A 16364-nucleotide genomic window follows, 5' to 3' on the forward strand; every position below is an offset into this window, starting at 1 on the left:
GTGCGAAAATGTATGTGTATTTGCAATCTCTACATTTATAATTGGGGCAGTCAGCTACTAAAAATGTGCACAGGTCTGTAACATATTTACCACTGGAGATGAAACTGATTTTCACTAAATACAGGGATGTATATGGGTGCATAAATGTATGCAAAATAAATGTCCGTAAGTTTTGACATCCGACATGTGATTACAGCAGCAGTAAAAGGAATTTATCTCACTCTAGGATTGTTTTGATTGGTCAAAAAACAAGTCAGACTATCACAAAGTCAGATCAAAGTCGTATGCTGTTCATGAAAGTCAGATGGATGTAGGACCAATGTAGGATCAATGTAGGATCAATGTAGGACCAATGTCGCAGAGCAAAGTAGGATGAAAGTAGTGTAGTATAATGTGAAACCAGCCTCAGGCCGGGTTCACACTTGTCCGACAAACACTCCGACACTGGGAGCTCATGTCGCATCGCATGACGTGTGAAAATCAATGTTTCCCTATGAGAGCTGTCTTAACTGGTCCGACACAAGTCGGTCCAACTTTGAAAATGCTCCCTGTACTACTTTGGTCCGACTTTGATCCTACTTCAGCCCATTGAATATCATTGAAGTCCGATCAAAGTTGGAGCCTTGTCTTTACCATCCAACTTTTGACATCCAACATTGTGATTACAGCAGCAGTAAAAGGACTTTATCTCACTCTTGACTCCCAAGAGCCTGCCCACACGCTGTATTTAGGGAAATGGCTCTTGGAGTCTTAGTTCTGGGGGGGGGGGTGTCTATATCAGTTGGATCTTACCTTTCAGAAGCCCCCACAAGAATTTTACAAACCTGGTTATAATGTCACAGAGAAGAATAAGGGGGCATTCACACTTGCAAATGTACACAACTATGATTAGATACAAGAACCCCAGACAGGGTGTTCCCAGTGATCAGCTATGGGAGGCTACTGCAGCTAATTGTGGTCGCTTGCATGTGATTACTCAGGCAGAGATCACCTGCAAGTGACCAGCCCTGAATGCAGACTGTCTGGCCAATTACTTGCAGGTGATTGCTGCATAAGTGTCACATGCAAGCAGCTAAAATTAGCAGTGGGAGTCGGAAGCCTCCCATTGCTTTCAATGGGTTTGCCTCCCGCAGCTAATTGCCAGGAACCCCTACTGGAATTTTCACATCTAATTGTAGTCAGGTAGGTTCGCAAGGAGCTTTTATCTATTGATTTTCTTAACCCTTGTATTATTCTTTGTTGTGTAGGGGGGCACATCCCGCAAGGGAAATGAGGATCCTGAGCCACCTGTCAGACTGTTTCAGATTCACGGCACAGAACCTTCCAATACCAAAGCTATAGAGGTTCCTGCATATGCATCTTCTCTTAACTCCAATGATGTTTTCCTGCTGAAAACCCAGACTGATCACTACTTGTGGTATGGAAAGGTGAGCTTAAGTGTAATGGAATAAAGAACAACTCCACTAGCACTATTTACAAAGCTTTTTTTTAATTGTACAAAAAAAAACTATAAAGTTAGGTCACTTCTCTGCACCAAGCTTGTGTTTGGACAGTGAGAGAAAAGGAGCAGTTCACCCCTCTGGTCACACTCTTCTCTCCTTCTGTCCGCATGTTCATTGTCAGTGCATACGTAGACCACATGTCTGATGGGCCACTAGAGCTGCTATAGAAGGTAACACTTATATCAAGTCAGGTTTAGGTACTTACATTGGTTACATTTAAATTTATATTTCATTATGATTAAAGGAATATAAAATTGCATTAAATGATGTTTTTATATCTGCCTGGAGTTTAGCTTTAAGACTACTCTAAAACATTTAAGACCATTTCAAATAAACACGTTGACTATGTCCCTATGTTGTGTTTGTGACAAAGTTCTTAGACACATCTAAATATTGTTAATGACATATCTATGCATTCTGAATTATTTCACAGGGGTCAAGTGGAGATGAAAGAGAAATGGCCAAGCAACTGGCAGCCATTTTATCTGCTGGTTCTGAGGAGACTCTGGCAGAAGGACAAGAGACTGTACAGTTTTGGGAAACTCTGGGTGGCAAAGCCCCATATGCCAGTGACAAAAGGTACACATGCTTGTTCCGGTTGCTCACATTTAACAAACTCAGACTAATGCCCTCAGTCTTACAGCCACAGGCCAGGCAGTATTGCCCAATAGGGATGAGCTTCGTATTCGAGTCGAACTCATGTTCGATCGTACGTCGAAATACGAACAAAACGGGTCGTTCGTGCCAAATTCGAGTTACGTTTTACAGACCATAATTCACTGCGGCATCGCTGGCTGACGATTGTCATAGTGCGGGTCATAGTGCATGCTTGGCCAATCACAGCTTGCAAAAAACGGAGAGCCATAATTGGCCAAAGCCAGGATGGCTTTGGCCAATTATGGCTCAGGGGGTTTAGTACACGCCCCACACTATAAAAGGCCACTTGCAGGTCGGCCTTGTGTAGTGTGTTGCGGTGGTTGAGAGGACAGAGAGAGTGTCATTTTTTGCAGGTAGATAGAGCAGGCAGGCTAGTCAGTTAATGTTACAGTGTGTAGAGGATATATATACATCCCAGGTGTTGTACATAAATTTATACACTGTATAGTTTAGCTAGATCAGTTCTTCCTAATGTACTGGCAGGCAGGTGATTGTGCTAGCTGCAGTATTCTTACATGGTTTATTGCCTGTGTCCTCTGTAGTTTGCACCTAAAGCTACTTGGTGTGTACTGGCTGTGTGCTCTGTAGTTTGCACCTAAAGATTCAGAAGAAGTGATTTTAATGATGCTTAACCACTTAAGGACCCCTTCACGCGGATATACGTCGGCAGAATGGCACGGCTGGGCACATCAACGTATATGTATGTTGCCCTTTAAGCCCAGCCGTGGGGTCGCGGGCGCGCTCCCGCGACCCGGTCCGAAGCTCCGTGACCGCGGCACCCGATCGCCGATGGAGTCCCGTGATCGGTCCCCGGAGCTGAAGAATGGGGACAGCTGTGTGTAAACACAGCTTACACGTTCTTCACTGTGGCAGGGGGACACAATCGATGACGTCACACCTACAGTTACACCCCCCTACAGTTGTAAACACACTTCAGGTCACACATAACCCCTTCAGCGCCCCCTGTGGTTAACTCCCAAACTGCAATTGTCATTTTCACAATAAACAATGCATTGCAAATGCATTTTTTGCTGTGAAAATGACAATGGTCCCAAAAATGTGTCAAAATTGTCCGAAGTGTCCGCCATAATGTCGCAGTCACGAAAAAAAAAATCGCTGATTGCCGCCATTAGTAGTAAAAAAAATAAATAATAAAAATGCAATAAAACTATCCCCTATTTTGTAAACGCTATAAATTTTGCGCAAACCAACCGATAAACGCTTATTTTGCCAAAAATAGGTAGAAGAATACGTATCGGCCTAAACTGAGGAAACATTTGTTTTTTTATATATTTTTGGGGGATATTTATTATAGCAAAAAGTAAAAAATATTGTTTTTTTTTCAAAATTGTCGCTCTATTTTTGTTTATAGCACAAAAAATAAAAACCACAGAGGTAATCAAATACCACCAAAAGAAAGCTCTATTTGTGTGAAAAAAAGGACGCCAATTTTGTTTGGGAGCCACGTCGCACGACCGCGCAATTGTCAGTTAAAGCGACGCAGTGCCGAATCGCAAAAAGGGGCAAGGTCCTTTAGCTGCATTTTGGTCCGGGTCTTAAGTGGTTAAATAAAAATAAAAAATAAATGAAAAATTCCTTTAAATATTGTACCTGCTGGGTGTCTATAGTATGCCTGTGAAAACGTCTTTGAGAACCCGGGTCTTGCCCGAGGGAACATGTATCAATGGAAAAAAAGTTTTAAAAACGGTCATTTTTTTCAGCACTCCTGAAAAAACCGACCGTTTTTAAAACTTTTTTTCCATTGATACATGTTCCCTGGGACAAGACCCGAGTTCTCAAAGACGTTTTACAACAATAACTTGCATATTAGGCTTTAAAATGAGCACTTTTGAATTCGAACGTTCGAGTCCCAAGACATCAATGGGGTTCTAAATGTTCGTGCGAACGTTCGGTCCTTTCAAAGGTTTTGGTGCGAACCGAACGGGGGGGTGTTCGGCTCATCCCTATTGCCCAAGCAACAAGTTTGTGGAAATATAAATTAGGAGAGTAGGCAGATGTTCTTTAGTCATGATTCTAGTGCTGTGCTTGTAATGTTGAACACATTGGGGGGAATTCAATTAAGCTGCTGCCCCACTTTTCTGGCGTTAATCCCTCCTTGTTAATGTGTTACGCTAAATTCATAAAAGCATTTGACACACTTTTGCTTCTGACAGCAACTCGTGCACCAAATTCAAGCAGTTCTAAAAAGCGCCACTTTTAAACTGTGTTGCATTGAATGCACCACTTGCTTAGAATGCGCCAAATGTAAAAGTCAAGCTAGTTAGGACCAATTCTCTGTTGTTGTACAGAGAGAAAAGGTGTCTCAGACAGATTTTGCGAAAGTGTCTCGAGTGCATCCTAAAAATGGGACATCGGGTGCCAAATTTAAGACAGGTATATGAATTTGTTGCATTCTTTACCACTTTTCGTATGCATGAAAGACACTTTCGCAAATTCTGCCTCCGCCAATCATTAAAAATTCCAGCGAGTGTTTTCTTTGAACAAGAACCAAGTTAATGAAGGTGATGAATGAGAGAAAGGAAATGTAGAGAATGGCTTATTCACATGGGCATACTGATCCATACATCCGTTCAAAGGGCCATCTTCACCCAAAGTACACTCTGGAACAGTGGTAGCTGGTGCTAAACTTTTGGGGGGGCGGCAAACAAACCCCCCCCCTCCCCCAGGTCCCCCCACACTCAGCCCCTCCGCAGCTTCCTCGGGTTCACCTTCTGGCCAACCCGATCCACCTCCTGTCCTCATTGGCCAGGAGGAGAAGCCATAAGACATTAGTGCCCCCGAGCCCAAAGTTTTTCAGGCCTATTAGAGCCCGGGCTCTAATCATGTGGCTTGAAAAAAACTCATAGAAACCTACGAGTCCAGCACTCCGCATGAAAAACTAGGTGAGCGGCGCCCCTTAAGGACTGGCCGTTCCTGCTCTGGGATGCTCTTGGAGATTTGAGCAGGTCCTATCATTGTGCTTAATAGGCTGTAAGGAAGATCTATGCATCCTGCACGGATGAAGACGTCCCTTTGCATGGGTGTATAGATCTGTATGCTTTCATTTGAATTTCCCATCTTCCCGGGGATCATCGCCACATAGCCCCACCTCTTAGCCCAGCGCCTTTGATGAAGTCATGTGTCCGACACTGGACCGGAGTTCTGTCAATCAAAGGTGCCGGACCAAGAGGTGGAGCTGTGTATCATGAGCCCCGGGAACACTGGAAGTTCTAATGAAAGCTATTACAGCGGGCAATTCCGCTCTCTGCTGATACGGACAGCTCGCCTCTTCCTCTCCTCTCTCTTCCCCTGGCTGGGAGACCATGTCGGCAATGCTCTTATCCTCACCGGGCCCCCCTGATCCTCACTCAGCTGCGGGCCCCATAGCGCCCGCGTGGGTCGCTATGGCGGTAGTTCCGCCACTGTTCAGAACATTATTTAGATACAAATACAAGTTAGAAATTTGCCAGGTTTTTTAAGGTGCGAAAGAACAAGAAATTTTACTGATTTTTACCCTGCCAGTAACAGAATGTTGTATTTCTATTTAATGTCTACATTTTTCCACCAGGCTTCAGCAGGTAAATGAAGATGTCCAACCGCGGCTCTTTGAATGCTCCAACAAGACTGGACGCTTTATTGTCACTGAAATCACAGACTTTAACCAAGATGATCTCGACACATCTGATGTCATGCTCCTGGACACATGGGATCAGGTTAGAGAAGACTGCTAATGACTTGTCAAGGCGGGCACATAACAGACAATGTTCATGCAAAGTCAATTTAGTTTGAGGCTCCGTTCACATCTAGGCATTTTTGGCCGTGTTTCTGCACTAAACGTCAGCTCTAAAAATTCCCAACAAGCCAAACCCTTAAATTTCAATGGCCCATGTTCACATCTGAGCGTTCTGTCGCCTAAAGCAAAATGCCTGTTGCTCATAAAAGTACATGAGCGTCTTTTTTGGCATATTATAGGCATTTTAATTCTATTACTGATGTGGATGAGGCCCTGATACAACCTCAGGATTACCCATTCTGCCATTTGATTCAAATTAATAAGGTGAAATATGCAGTCCAGACAAAGAATCTACATCTCTCACCTCTTCTTTCAGCTTCTTAGCCCAACAGGGAGGCCAAACCCATTTATTGGTCCTTTTATAAACAATATGACATCACACACACAAGCACATTTGATAGGTTCACATCATACATTTTACTCCCACTCACCCACCCCCCCTGTGTGGCTTGTCCTTGGCATGAAGCCCTCATTGGTCAGTCCATATAAGAGTCTTTTCCTGTTCCATGTTCTTCTTGCCCTCGTGGCATAAAAGTTCTCTCAGTAAAGCAGACAAGGAGGGGGGTTTTGAAGTGAAGCTATTTAGGAATGCAGTAGGGGGAAGGGCCGGAGGACACATTTGTAACATGAGGGGAAAATGGAGGATGACAGCATCTGCTCTTAATAATAATCCTTTGTATTTTCAATGCTGAGTTCATTACTTTAAAACAATATCTGATATAAAATCCTCAAGGAAAATAAGCAGTATTGATCATTCCCATACATACATATGCATAATGCGTATAAAAACAAACAGTATAAGGAATATAGGAAAGAGAAACATTTCAGTGATTCTAATCATAACACAAAATACAATTTTCATTTTAGCACATCCATCACATTACATTGGTGACCTTTTGAACTTCAAAACACTGCAAAAACTCCAGAAAAAAAGTATGTAAAATAGCAACGCCTAGATGTGAACGGAGCCTAAAGCCTCATACACATGATCGGATTATGCAACGGGAATTGTGTGATGGCAGGCTGTTGTCGGAAAATCCGACCGCTTGTATGCTCTATCGGACAATTGTCGGATTTTCTGCAGGCAAACGTGGGATTGCATTCTTTAAAATTGTCTGCCAACAATTGTGTGTTGTCGGATTTTCCGATCGTGTGTACACAAGTTCGCCGGACAAAACTCCAAAGTACAAACACGCATGCTCAGAAGCAATGCTCACCATAACACAACATTAGCAGAAGTTGCCCAAAGGGTGGTGCTAAAGAGCTAAAAAAACACGTAGTATTGTGTAAGTTGGCCGACAATTCTTTGTCGTTTGTATGCAAGACAAGTTCCTCGCCAACGCCCTTCGGACAAAAGTCCTACTCTTTGTCCACAGAAAATCCGAGTATGTATGAGGCTTTACAGTATATTACAATTAGAACAGAGTTAATTTATTATATAAGTGTAATTATCAACCTGTCCTAATCAATTATGTTGAATATGTGGACTTACTGTATTGATCCAAGGACTGGCTGTTTTTTTCACATACTAAAGACTTAATATAGTCAAACATGGGATTGTGATTTGACATTATACTTGTTTCCCTTCAGATATTTCTGTGGATTGGTTCAGAGGCCAATGAAATTGAGAAGAAGGAGGCACCAGCGACAGCTCTGGAATATCTGAACACTCACCCCAGTGGCAGAGACTCAGAAACATCCATTCTAATCCTCAAACAGGGATTTGAGCCACCCAACTTCAGAGGGTGGTTTCTGGCCTGGGATCCACTCAAATGGAGTGTAAGATCTAGTACATCCTAAAGATTTTCTCTTCATTATGGAATTTATAATACAATGCAGAGACAAGCATTTTATTAAAATGTTTGCATCATTTCTAAAGTGAAAAAAAAAGGAGCAAATTGCGATGTTTCAGTTAAGTTAATGGACAGAGTCAGAGATCACTGGCTCTGTACATTCAGGACCAGTAAGGAGCCGGATTTACCGGCTCCTACCTACGCTCTCCATCCTGACAGATCGAGGGGGTGGAGGAGAATAGAGGAAGACACGGCAGCACGGAGGAAGACACGGCAGCACAGAGGGAGGGAGACGACAGCACGGAGGGGGATACGGAGGGAGACGGCAGCACGGAGGGGGATACGGAGGGACACGGCAGCACGGAGAGGGACACGGCAGCACGGAGAGGGACACGGCAGCACGGAGAGGGACACGGCAGCACGGAGAGGGACACGGAGGGAGACGGCAGCATGGAGGGAGACGGCAGCACGGAGGGGGACACGGAGGGAGACGGCAGCACGGAGGGGGACACGGAGGGAGACGGCAGCACGGAGGGGGACACGGAGGGAGACGGCAGCACGGAGGGGGACACGGAGGGAGACGGCAGCACGGAGGGGGACACGGAGGGAGACGGCAGCACGGAGGGGGACACGGAGGGAGACGGCAGCACGGAGGGGGACACGGAGGGAGACGGCAGCACGGAGGGGGACACGGAGGGAGACGGCAGCACAGAGGGGGACACGGAGGGAGACGGCAGCACAGAGGGGGACACGGAGGGAGACGGCAGCACAGAGGGGGACACGGAGGGAGACGGCAGCACAGAGGGGGACACGGAGGGGGACGGCAGCACAGAGGGGGACACGGAGGGAGACGGCAGCACAGAGGGGGACACGGAGGGAGACGGCAGCACAGAGGGGGACACGGAGGGAGACGGCAGCACAGAGGGGGACACGGAGGGAGACGGCAGCACAGAGGGGGACACGGAGGGAGACGGCAGCACAGAGGGGGACACGGAGGGAGACGGCAGCACAGAGGGAAACACAGAGGAGGACAGCAGCACGGAGGGAAACACAGAGGAGGACAGCAGCACAGAGGGAAACACAGAGGAGGACAGCAGCAGAACGGAGGGGGGCTGGAGGAGGATACGGGGACAGTCAGCTGTGATCGTGTGTGGGAGAGTTACAAGCACCGATCACCACTGATTTCACTAAAGCAGTTGAAAGGGGGGGGGGGGAGAGAAGCGGAGAAACGGCTGTCAGACTTTGCAATCTATACAGGGTGATCGGTGCTTGTAATTCCCCCACCGCACTGATCACCCTGACTGTCCAGGTATCGGGTGAATGCTCGGTATCGGGACAACCCTAATTTAAACCCACACTGTAACAGTAAAATTGGGTAGAACGGATACATGCAGGAGAACAAGCAGTACTTGGACATTTTAAAGGTTATGGTACGTGACTGGCCCGTGTTTGCAAAACGTGGACATACAGTAACTAATCTAACTCACAATAAAACGTAGCATTCCAAGCATGTCTGTTTACATCACATTTTAGAATATTAAATGAAATATATTAAATAGACACTTTTTGTCATTCCCTTCTTCTAGAGTGGTAAATCATATGAAGAGCTGAAGAAAGAACTGGGCGATACTGGAGCCATAGAGAGGATTACAAGGGTAATGTTCTAACATCTTCCAATTCTACTATAACAAAAGCCAAAGAGGCTTTTGCACTGGTATTCTAGCCTTCCCATGTGACAGTGCTTTGTATTGGCAAAAATGGCAAACTGATGTATATACATCCCTGGTTAATACCTTTGTCAGGTTATCCCACTCAAATGGTCTGATTTACTAAAGTGTGAAATAAAGTGAATTAAAACAACACCTGTAATGAGAGGGGGGAAAAAGCCATCACTGCTAAGCTCTCTTAAAAATCCCACTTGGCTGTTGTGCTGATTCAGTACTTTTCACTGAAACAGAATGAGTAGATCACAATGACATTGCCTGTTGCATACCTGTTCCAGGGCATTGACCCATTTGAAGGCACTGGATCTGCATGACAGCCAGGTTAGAACTGACAGCTCACATTGTAGTAAATAGGGATGAGCCGAACACCCCCCCCCCCCCCCCCCCCGTTCGGTTCGCACCAGAACCTTCGAACGGACCGAACGTTCGTGCGAACATTTAGAACCCCATTGACGTCTATGGGACTCGAACGTTCAAATTCAAAAGTGCTCATTTTAAAGCCTAATATGCAAGTTATTGTCGTAAAAAGTCTGAGAACCCGGGTCTTGCACCATGGAACATGTATCAATGGAAAAAAAGTTTTAAAAACTGTAGTTTTTTCAGGAGCAGTGATTTTAATGATGCTTAAAGGGGTTGTAAAGACAAAAATATTTTCCTCTTAAATTAAAGTCTGACAGTAGCTGATAAAGTAAAAAGTAATGTTTTGCATTATAACTAGTTTGATACCTGTTGAAATCGAGCTGTTTTATTCACCTCCGTCACTCCTGAATCGTAATTCTCACTGACTCCTGGTTTGCGGCGCGTATTCATTCTTGCTACATCACGGCCTAATGGGAACTACAGTTCCCATTAGGCTTAGCCTCCATGCCTGTGAGGGATAAGAGAGCATCTTCACGCAGGGCTGTAGTCATAGAGAGGAGGTTAGCACATTCTGCTTTCCACCATGCAAAACGGCTCAGATGCTGGTGGAAAGCAAGAAGAGAAATGACAGGAAATGGCATTTTCAAACCTGGATTACTGTATTTTGGAGGTCAAAAGGAAAAACGAGGTAAGTGATATTTAAATGCTCTAGCTTACAGCAATCAATTGATCTAATAAAAAAAAAACCTTTAGTGTTCCTTTAAATAAAAAAAAATAAAAAAAAAAAATTCCTTTAAATATTGTACCTGCTGGGTGTCTATAGTATGCCTGTGAAAACGTCTTTGAGAACCTGGGTCTTGCCCGAGGGAACATGTATCAATGGAAAAAAAGTTTTAAAAACTGTGTTTTTTTTTTCATCATTGGTATCCACTTCAGGACTCCTGAAAAAAATACAGTTTTTAAAACTTTTTTTTCCATTGATACATGTTCCCTCGGGCAAGACCCGGGTTCTCAAAGACGTTTTCACAGGCATACTATAGACACCCAGCAGGTACAATATTTAATGGAATTTTTCATTTTTTTATTTTATTTAAGCATCATTAAAATCACTGCTCTTGAATCATTAGGTGCAAACTACAGAGCACAAGTGCAGTACACACCAATAAGTTTAGGTGCAAACTACAGAGCACAAGTGCAGTACACACCAAGAAGTTTAGGTGCAAACTACAGAGCACAAGTGCAGTAAACACCAAGAAGGTTTAGGTGCAAAGTAATAAGCACACTTGCAGTATACACCAAGTGGGTTTAAGTGAAAAGGAATGAGCAAACTTGCAGTGTACACCAAGTGGGTTTAGGTGCAAAGTAATGAGCACACTTGCAGTGTACACCAAGTGGGTTTAGGTGCAAAGTAATGAGCACACTTGCAGTGTACACCAAGTGGGTTTAGGTGCAAAGTAATGAGCAAACTTGCAGTATACACCAAGTGGGTTTAGGTGCAAAGTAATGAGCAAACTTGCAGTCTACACCAAGTAGGTTTAGGTGCAAACTAATAAGCACACTTGCAGTATACACCAAGTAGGTTTAGGTGCACTGAGCACACGGGCAATACAACACGTGAGAAGAACACTGCTGCTAACACAATCAACTGCCTGACAGATTAGGAAGAACTAATCTAACTAAAGTATACAGTGTATAAATATATGTACAACACCTGGGATGTATATATATCCTCTACACACTGTAAATTTAACTGACTAGCCTGCCTGCTCTATCTAGCTAAAAAAAAAAAAAAAGACAATCTCTCTCTGTCTGATCAGTAACCAGCGCCGGAACACACTACACAAGGCCGCCCTGCAGGCGGCCTTTTATAGTGTGGGGCGTGTACTAAAGCCCTGAGCCATAATTGGCCAAAGCCACCCTGGCTTTGGCCAATTACGGCTCTCTTTACTGACGGTGCTGTGATTGGCCAAGCATGCGGGTCATAGAGCATGCTTCGCCAATCATAAGCAAGCAATGCCGCAGTGAATTATGGGCCGTGGCGCGTCACTCGAATTTGGCCTGAACGACCCGTTTTGTTCGTATTTCGACGAACGATCCAACATACGATGTTCGAGTCGAACACGAAGCTCATCCCTAGTAGTAAACCAGGACCACAAAGTACATATTTGCCACAAGTGATCATTAAACATTTGCTGAAATTAGGACGCATATCAGGTAGAACATGTGCAGTGACTTCTTCATCTATAATTCAGCAAAATATTTAATAATCATTTATTGATATGAGCTATGTATACCGATATGTATATGAGCTATATATCTGTATAAGCAGTGTGTAGTTTGAAAGATGTAAATGCAAATTAAAAGGTTACATCCACTACAGGCAGTGAATATGGAGGCTTGCAAGCACAACCAGTAATGTAAAATACTACTATGCATTGTATCTTACAGGAAGTAAATGGAGTTGTCCTGTCCCCCAGCTCCCCAAGTCCGAACAGTGTCTATCAGTGCTTTCCCCTTGATGCTATAAAAGGGAAACAAAAACATGAGCTGCCAGAAGGTGTGGATCCCACAAAGAAAGAGGTGAGGTCAGGAGATGAATGGAGTGAGATAATGTGATATATACTAGGGGCTAGATTCAGGTAGGGCGGCGCATTGTTACGGCGGCGTAGCGTATTTACGCTACGCCGCCGTAAATCAGAGAGGCAAGTGCTGTATTCACAAAGCACTTGCCTCCTAAGTTACGGCGGCGTAGCGTAAATGGGGCCGGCGTAAGCGCGCCTAATTTAAATGAGTATGAGGGGGGCGTGTTTTATGTAAATGGATGGTGACCCGAGGTGATTGACGTTTTTTACAAACGGCGCATGCGCCGTCCGTGTACATATCCCAGTGTGCATTGCTCCAAAGTACGCCGCAAGGACGTATTGGTTTCGACGTGAACGTAAATTACGTCCAGCCCTATTCGCGAACGACTTACACAAACGACGTAAAAAAATTCAAAATTTGACGCGGGAACGATGTCCATACTCAACATTGCGTGCGCCTCATAGAAGCAGGAGCAACGTTACGCCGGGAAAGCCTTACGCAAACGACGTAAATAAATTCCGCCGGCCGCACGTACGTTTGTGAATCGGCATATCTAGGTCATTTGCATATTATACGCCGAAAACGGCACCTAGCGGCCAGCGTAAGTATGCACCCTAAGATACGACGGTGTAAGAGACTTACGTCAGTCGGATCTTAGCCTAATTCCGGCGTATCTTGCTTTCTGAATACAGAAAGAAGATACGCCGCATAATTTCAAAGCTGAATCTAGCCCTATATTTTCAAAAGTATTGGGACCCCTGTCTTTACACACTCATGAACTGTAATGGCATCCCAGTCTTGAGTATATAATGGCATTCCTATACTATGACTATAACAGCGTCAACTCTTCTGGGAAGGATGTCCACAAGTTTTAGGAGTGTGTCTATACAAATGTTTGACCATTCTTCCAGAAGCGCATTTGTGAGGTCAGGCACTCATGTTGGACGAGAAGGCCTGGCTCGCAGTCTCTGCTTTAATTCATCTCAAAGGTGTTCTATCAGGTTGAGGTCAGGACTCCACCCCAAACTCGCTCATCCATATCTTTATGGACCTTGCTTTGTGCACTGGTCCAAATCATTTGGTGAAAGAGGGGATTATAGTGTGGGTTTTTTTTTCAGGGGATTGGCTTGGCCTCTTAGTTCCAGTAAAGGGAACTCTCAAGGTGTCAGCATACCAAGACATTTTGAACAATTTCATGCTCCCAACTTTGTGGGAACAGTTTGGGGATGGTCCCTTCCTGTTCCAACATGACTGCGCACCATTGCACAAACATAAATCTTGTAGGTTCAATTGGATGTTAAAATAAAAAAACAAGCCTTTAACTTGTCACTAAACCCACATCGTAAAAAACGATCAATAAAATGTTGTATTACATGCTGTTCATACTCACTCGGCCACTATGAGATTTGTTTTCTGTATCCTGCAAAAAAAAAACAACTGGTTGATCCTGCTGCTCTCTCTCCCCCTTGTCCCCAATTTAGCTTGGGATTTTGCAGAGCAGGTTTGGCAGCTCTGCACATGCTGTTTTTAGTGAGTTTCTATGCCGAGCATTTCCTCCCTATCACATCTGAGCAGCCCCAGTGACTATAGAGTCACACATCTGGGCCTTTAGTTGAGAGGGGACATTTTGGGACTTTAAATGAAGCACAATAAAATTTACCTCCATCCCTGGTTCAAGTAAATAAGAAAGGAATGTGGGACTTTGAATGAGGCAATTGACTTGTGGAGGTAGAGTGGTTAAACATTATTTATTTGTAACAATGGTATGAAACAAGTAAAAAAGTATTTTCATACACACACACACACACACACATTATATATATATATATATATATATATCTCACACATATGACCCAAAAATACAGCCAGAGCTACAATGAAATGGTTTAGATCACAGCATATTCATGTGTTAGAATTGCCCAAAGTCCAGACCTAAATCCAATTGAGAATCTGGGGCAAGACTTGAAAATTGCTGTTTACAGACGCTCTCCATCCAATTTGACAGAGCTTGAGCTATTTTGCAAAGAATGGGAAAAATGTAATTCTCTAGATGTGCAAAGATGGTAGAGAAATACCCCAAAAGACTGGCAGCTGTAATTGAAGCGAAAGGTGGTTCTACAAAGTATTGACCCAGGAGGGCTGAATACTAATACACGCCACACTTTTCACATGTTTACCTGTGTGTGTAATAATATGTCAGTATTACATTGTATATCCCTGTATGTAAATAGTATTGGTCCCAGCACAGAACCCTGTGGGACCCCACTACCCACCCCTGACCAATCCCCACCTATCACCACCCTCTGAACTCACCCTTGTAGCCAGTTTTCAGTGCATGTACCCTATGGTCCATGCCAATGGACCTTATTTTGTACAGTAAACATTTATGGGGAACGGTGTCAAATGCTTTTGCAAAATCCAGATACACCACGTCTTTGGGCCTTCCTTTATATAGATGGCAACACACCTCATCATAGAAGGTTATTATATTGGTTTGGCAAGAATGATTCTTAATGAATCCACGCTAATTACTGCTAATGGTACAGTTTTCATTACTAAAATCTTGTATATATTCACTTATCCCTTCCAAGAGCTTGCATACTATTGATGTTAGGCTAACTGGTCTGTAATTCCCAGGGATGTATTTTGGGCCCTTTTTAAATATTGGTGGTACATTGGCTTTTCTCCAATTCACTGTTACCATTCCAGTCAGTAGACTGTCAGTAAAAATTAGGAACAATGGTCTGGCAATTACTTGACTGAGTTCCCCAAGTACCCTCGGGTGCAAGCTATCTGGTCCCAGTGATTAATGTTAAGTCCAATTCTAATTCTGTCCTCTGTTAGCCATGAGGGTGCTTTCTGTGTTATAGCACCAGAGATGACTGGAAGGCTGCTGGGAGGGTTTAGATTACCTGAATGCTGTCTGTGGCTAGTAACAAAACCTAAATAAATTAGTGACACTTATTTTTATCATTTGTAATTATCTGTTTTTACATTCCAGAACTACCTCTCAGACCATGACTTTGTTGATACGTTTGGGATGACCAGGGGAGAATTTTCAGCTTTACCTGCATGGAAACAATTAAGCTTGAAGAAAGGAATTGGACTTTTCTAAGAATGCCATGCACATCATGCAACTTAGAAGCCATGGGCGTTATTGACAAGCAGCATTTTATTATTTCACAAACTGCAGTCAGACAGCACTGAACTAAGCGTGAACCTAAACACCAATATAACGTTATATATGACAGGATGCTATACTTACTACATACCTCTTATGAGCTGCGGCAATACTGCTTGTCATATACAAAGCGCCATGTACAATTCTCACCTTTACTGCAATATCTCAGCTCTGATCTGAAGCTTGACCAGAATATGGAATCTCCTGTCCCCTAAGGTTTTCGCAATGCTCTACAAGCACTACCTGTGAGTTAGGCACACACTAAGGGCATTCCCTCCTGCCTTACTCTGTGTAATATACAGGAATTTTTTGTTTTAGTTTTATAGCCTGGTACATTTTAAGGTGCAATGATAAATAAAGTTTACTTGCTATGCCTTTTCCTTGGAGCCAAAGAATTTAAATAATATTTTGTAAATATTGTCATTGCCAATGTATTTACTGACCACGATGTGTTCTCCTGCTTAGTACAGTCAGTTTTTAATAGGAAAGCAGAGGGACTGGCAGGAACACCAGGGATTTCACACAAAGGAGGCAATACAAAGGGAACAGGATACCTTTTCATAAAAGTACATGGAACAGTAGGCACATATCAGGAATATGAAATGTTGGGTTTACATATTCGTCAACTGCCATACACTTTACAAAACCTTAGATCACACGTGAAAATTTAATTTACATATTTATAATTTAGGATAGCATATGGAATGGTTGAAAGGATTTCCTTTTTGATATTTGTGTCTTCACTTTATGTCCTGTAGACTCTTTCAATGT

The 16364-nt window shown here is 43.6% G+C and overlaps 1 protein-coding gene across 2 annotated transcripts in view; it reads left to right on the plus strand.

Annotated features, from left to right (window-relative positions):
- Positions 1–15979, plus strand: part of AVIL (advillin) — a 97004-nt gene extending 81025 nt beyond the window's left edge. For both annotated transcript variants that reach the window (XM_040340859.1, XM_040340860.1), the window contains exons 14-20: positions 1248–1427; positions 1936–2081; positions 5728–5872; positions 7543–7731; positions 9332–9400; positions 12278–12409; positions 15414–15979. In XM_040340859.1, coding sequence (XP_040196793.1) covers positions 1248–1427; positions 1936–2081; positions 5728–5872; positions 7543–7731; positions 9332–9400; positions 12278–12409; positions 15414–15527 — 975 coding nt within the window. In that variant the 3' untranslated portion in view covers positions 15528–15979. The remainder of the gene's footprint in view (positions 1–1247; positions 1428–1935; positions 2082–5727; positions 5873–7542; positions 7732–9331; positions 9401–12277; positions 12410–15413) is intronic.
- The last annotated feature ends 385 nt before the right edge of the window (positions 15980–16364 follow it).

This window comes from Rana temporaria, chromosome 2 (genome assembly GCF_905171775.1).
Source record: "Rana temporaria chromosome 2, aRanTem1.1, whole genome shotgun sequence".
Lineage (NCBI taxonomy): Eukaryota > Metazoa > Chordata > Amphibia > Anura > Ranidae > Rana > Rana temporaria.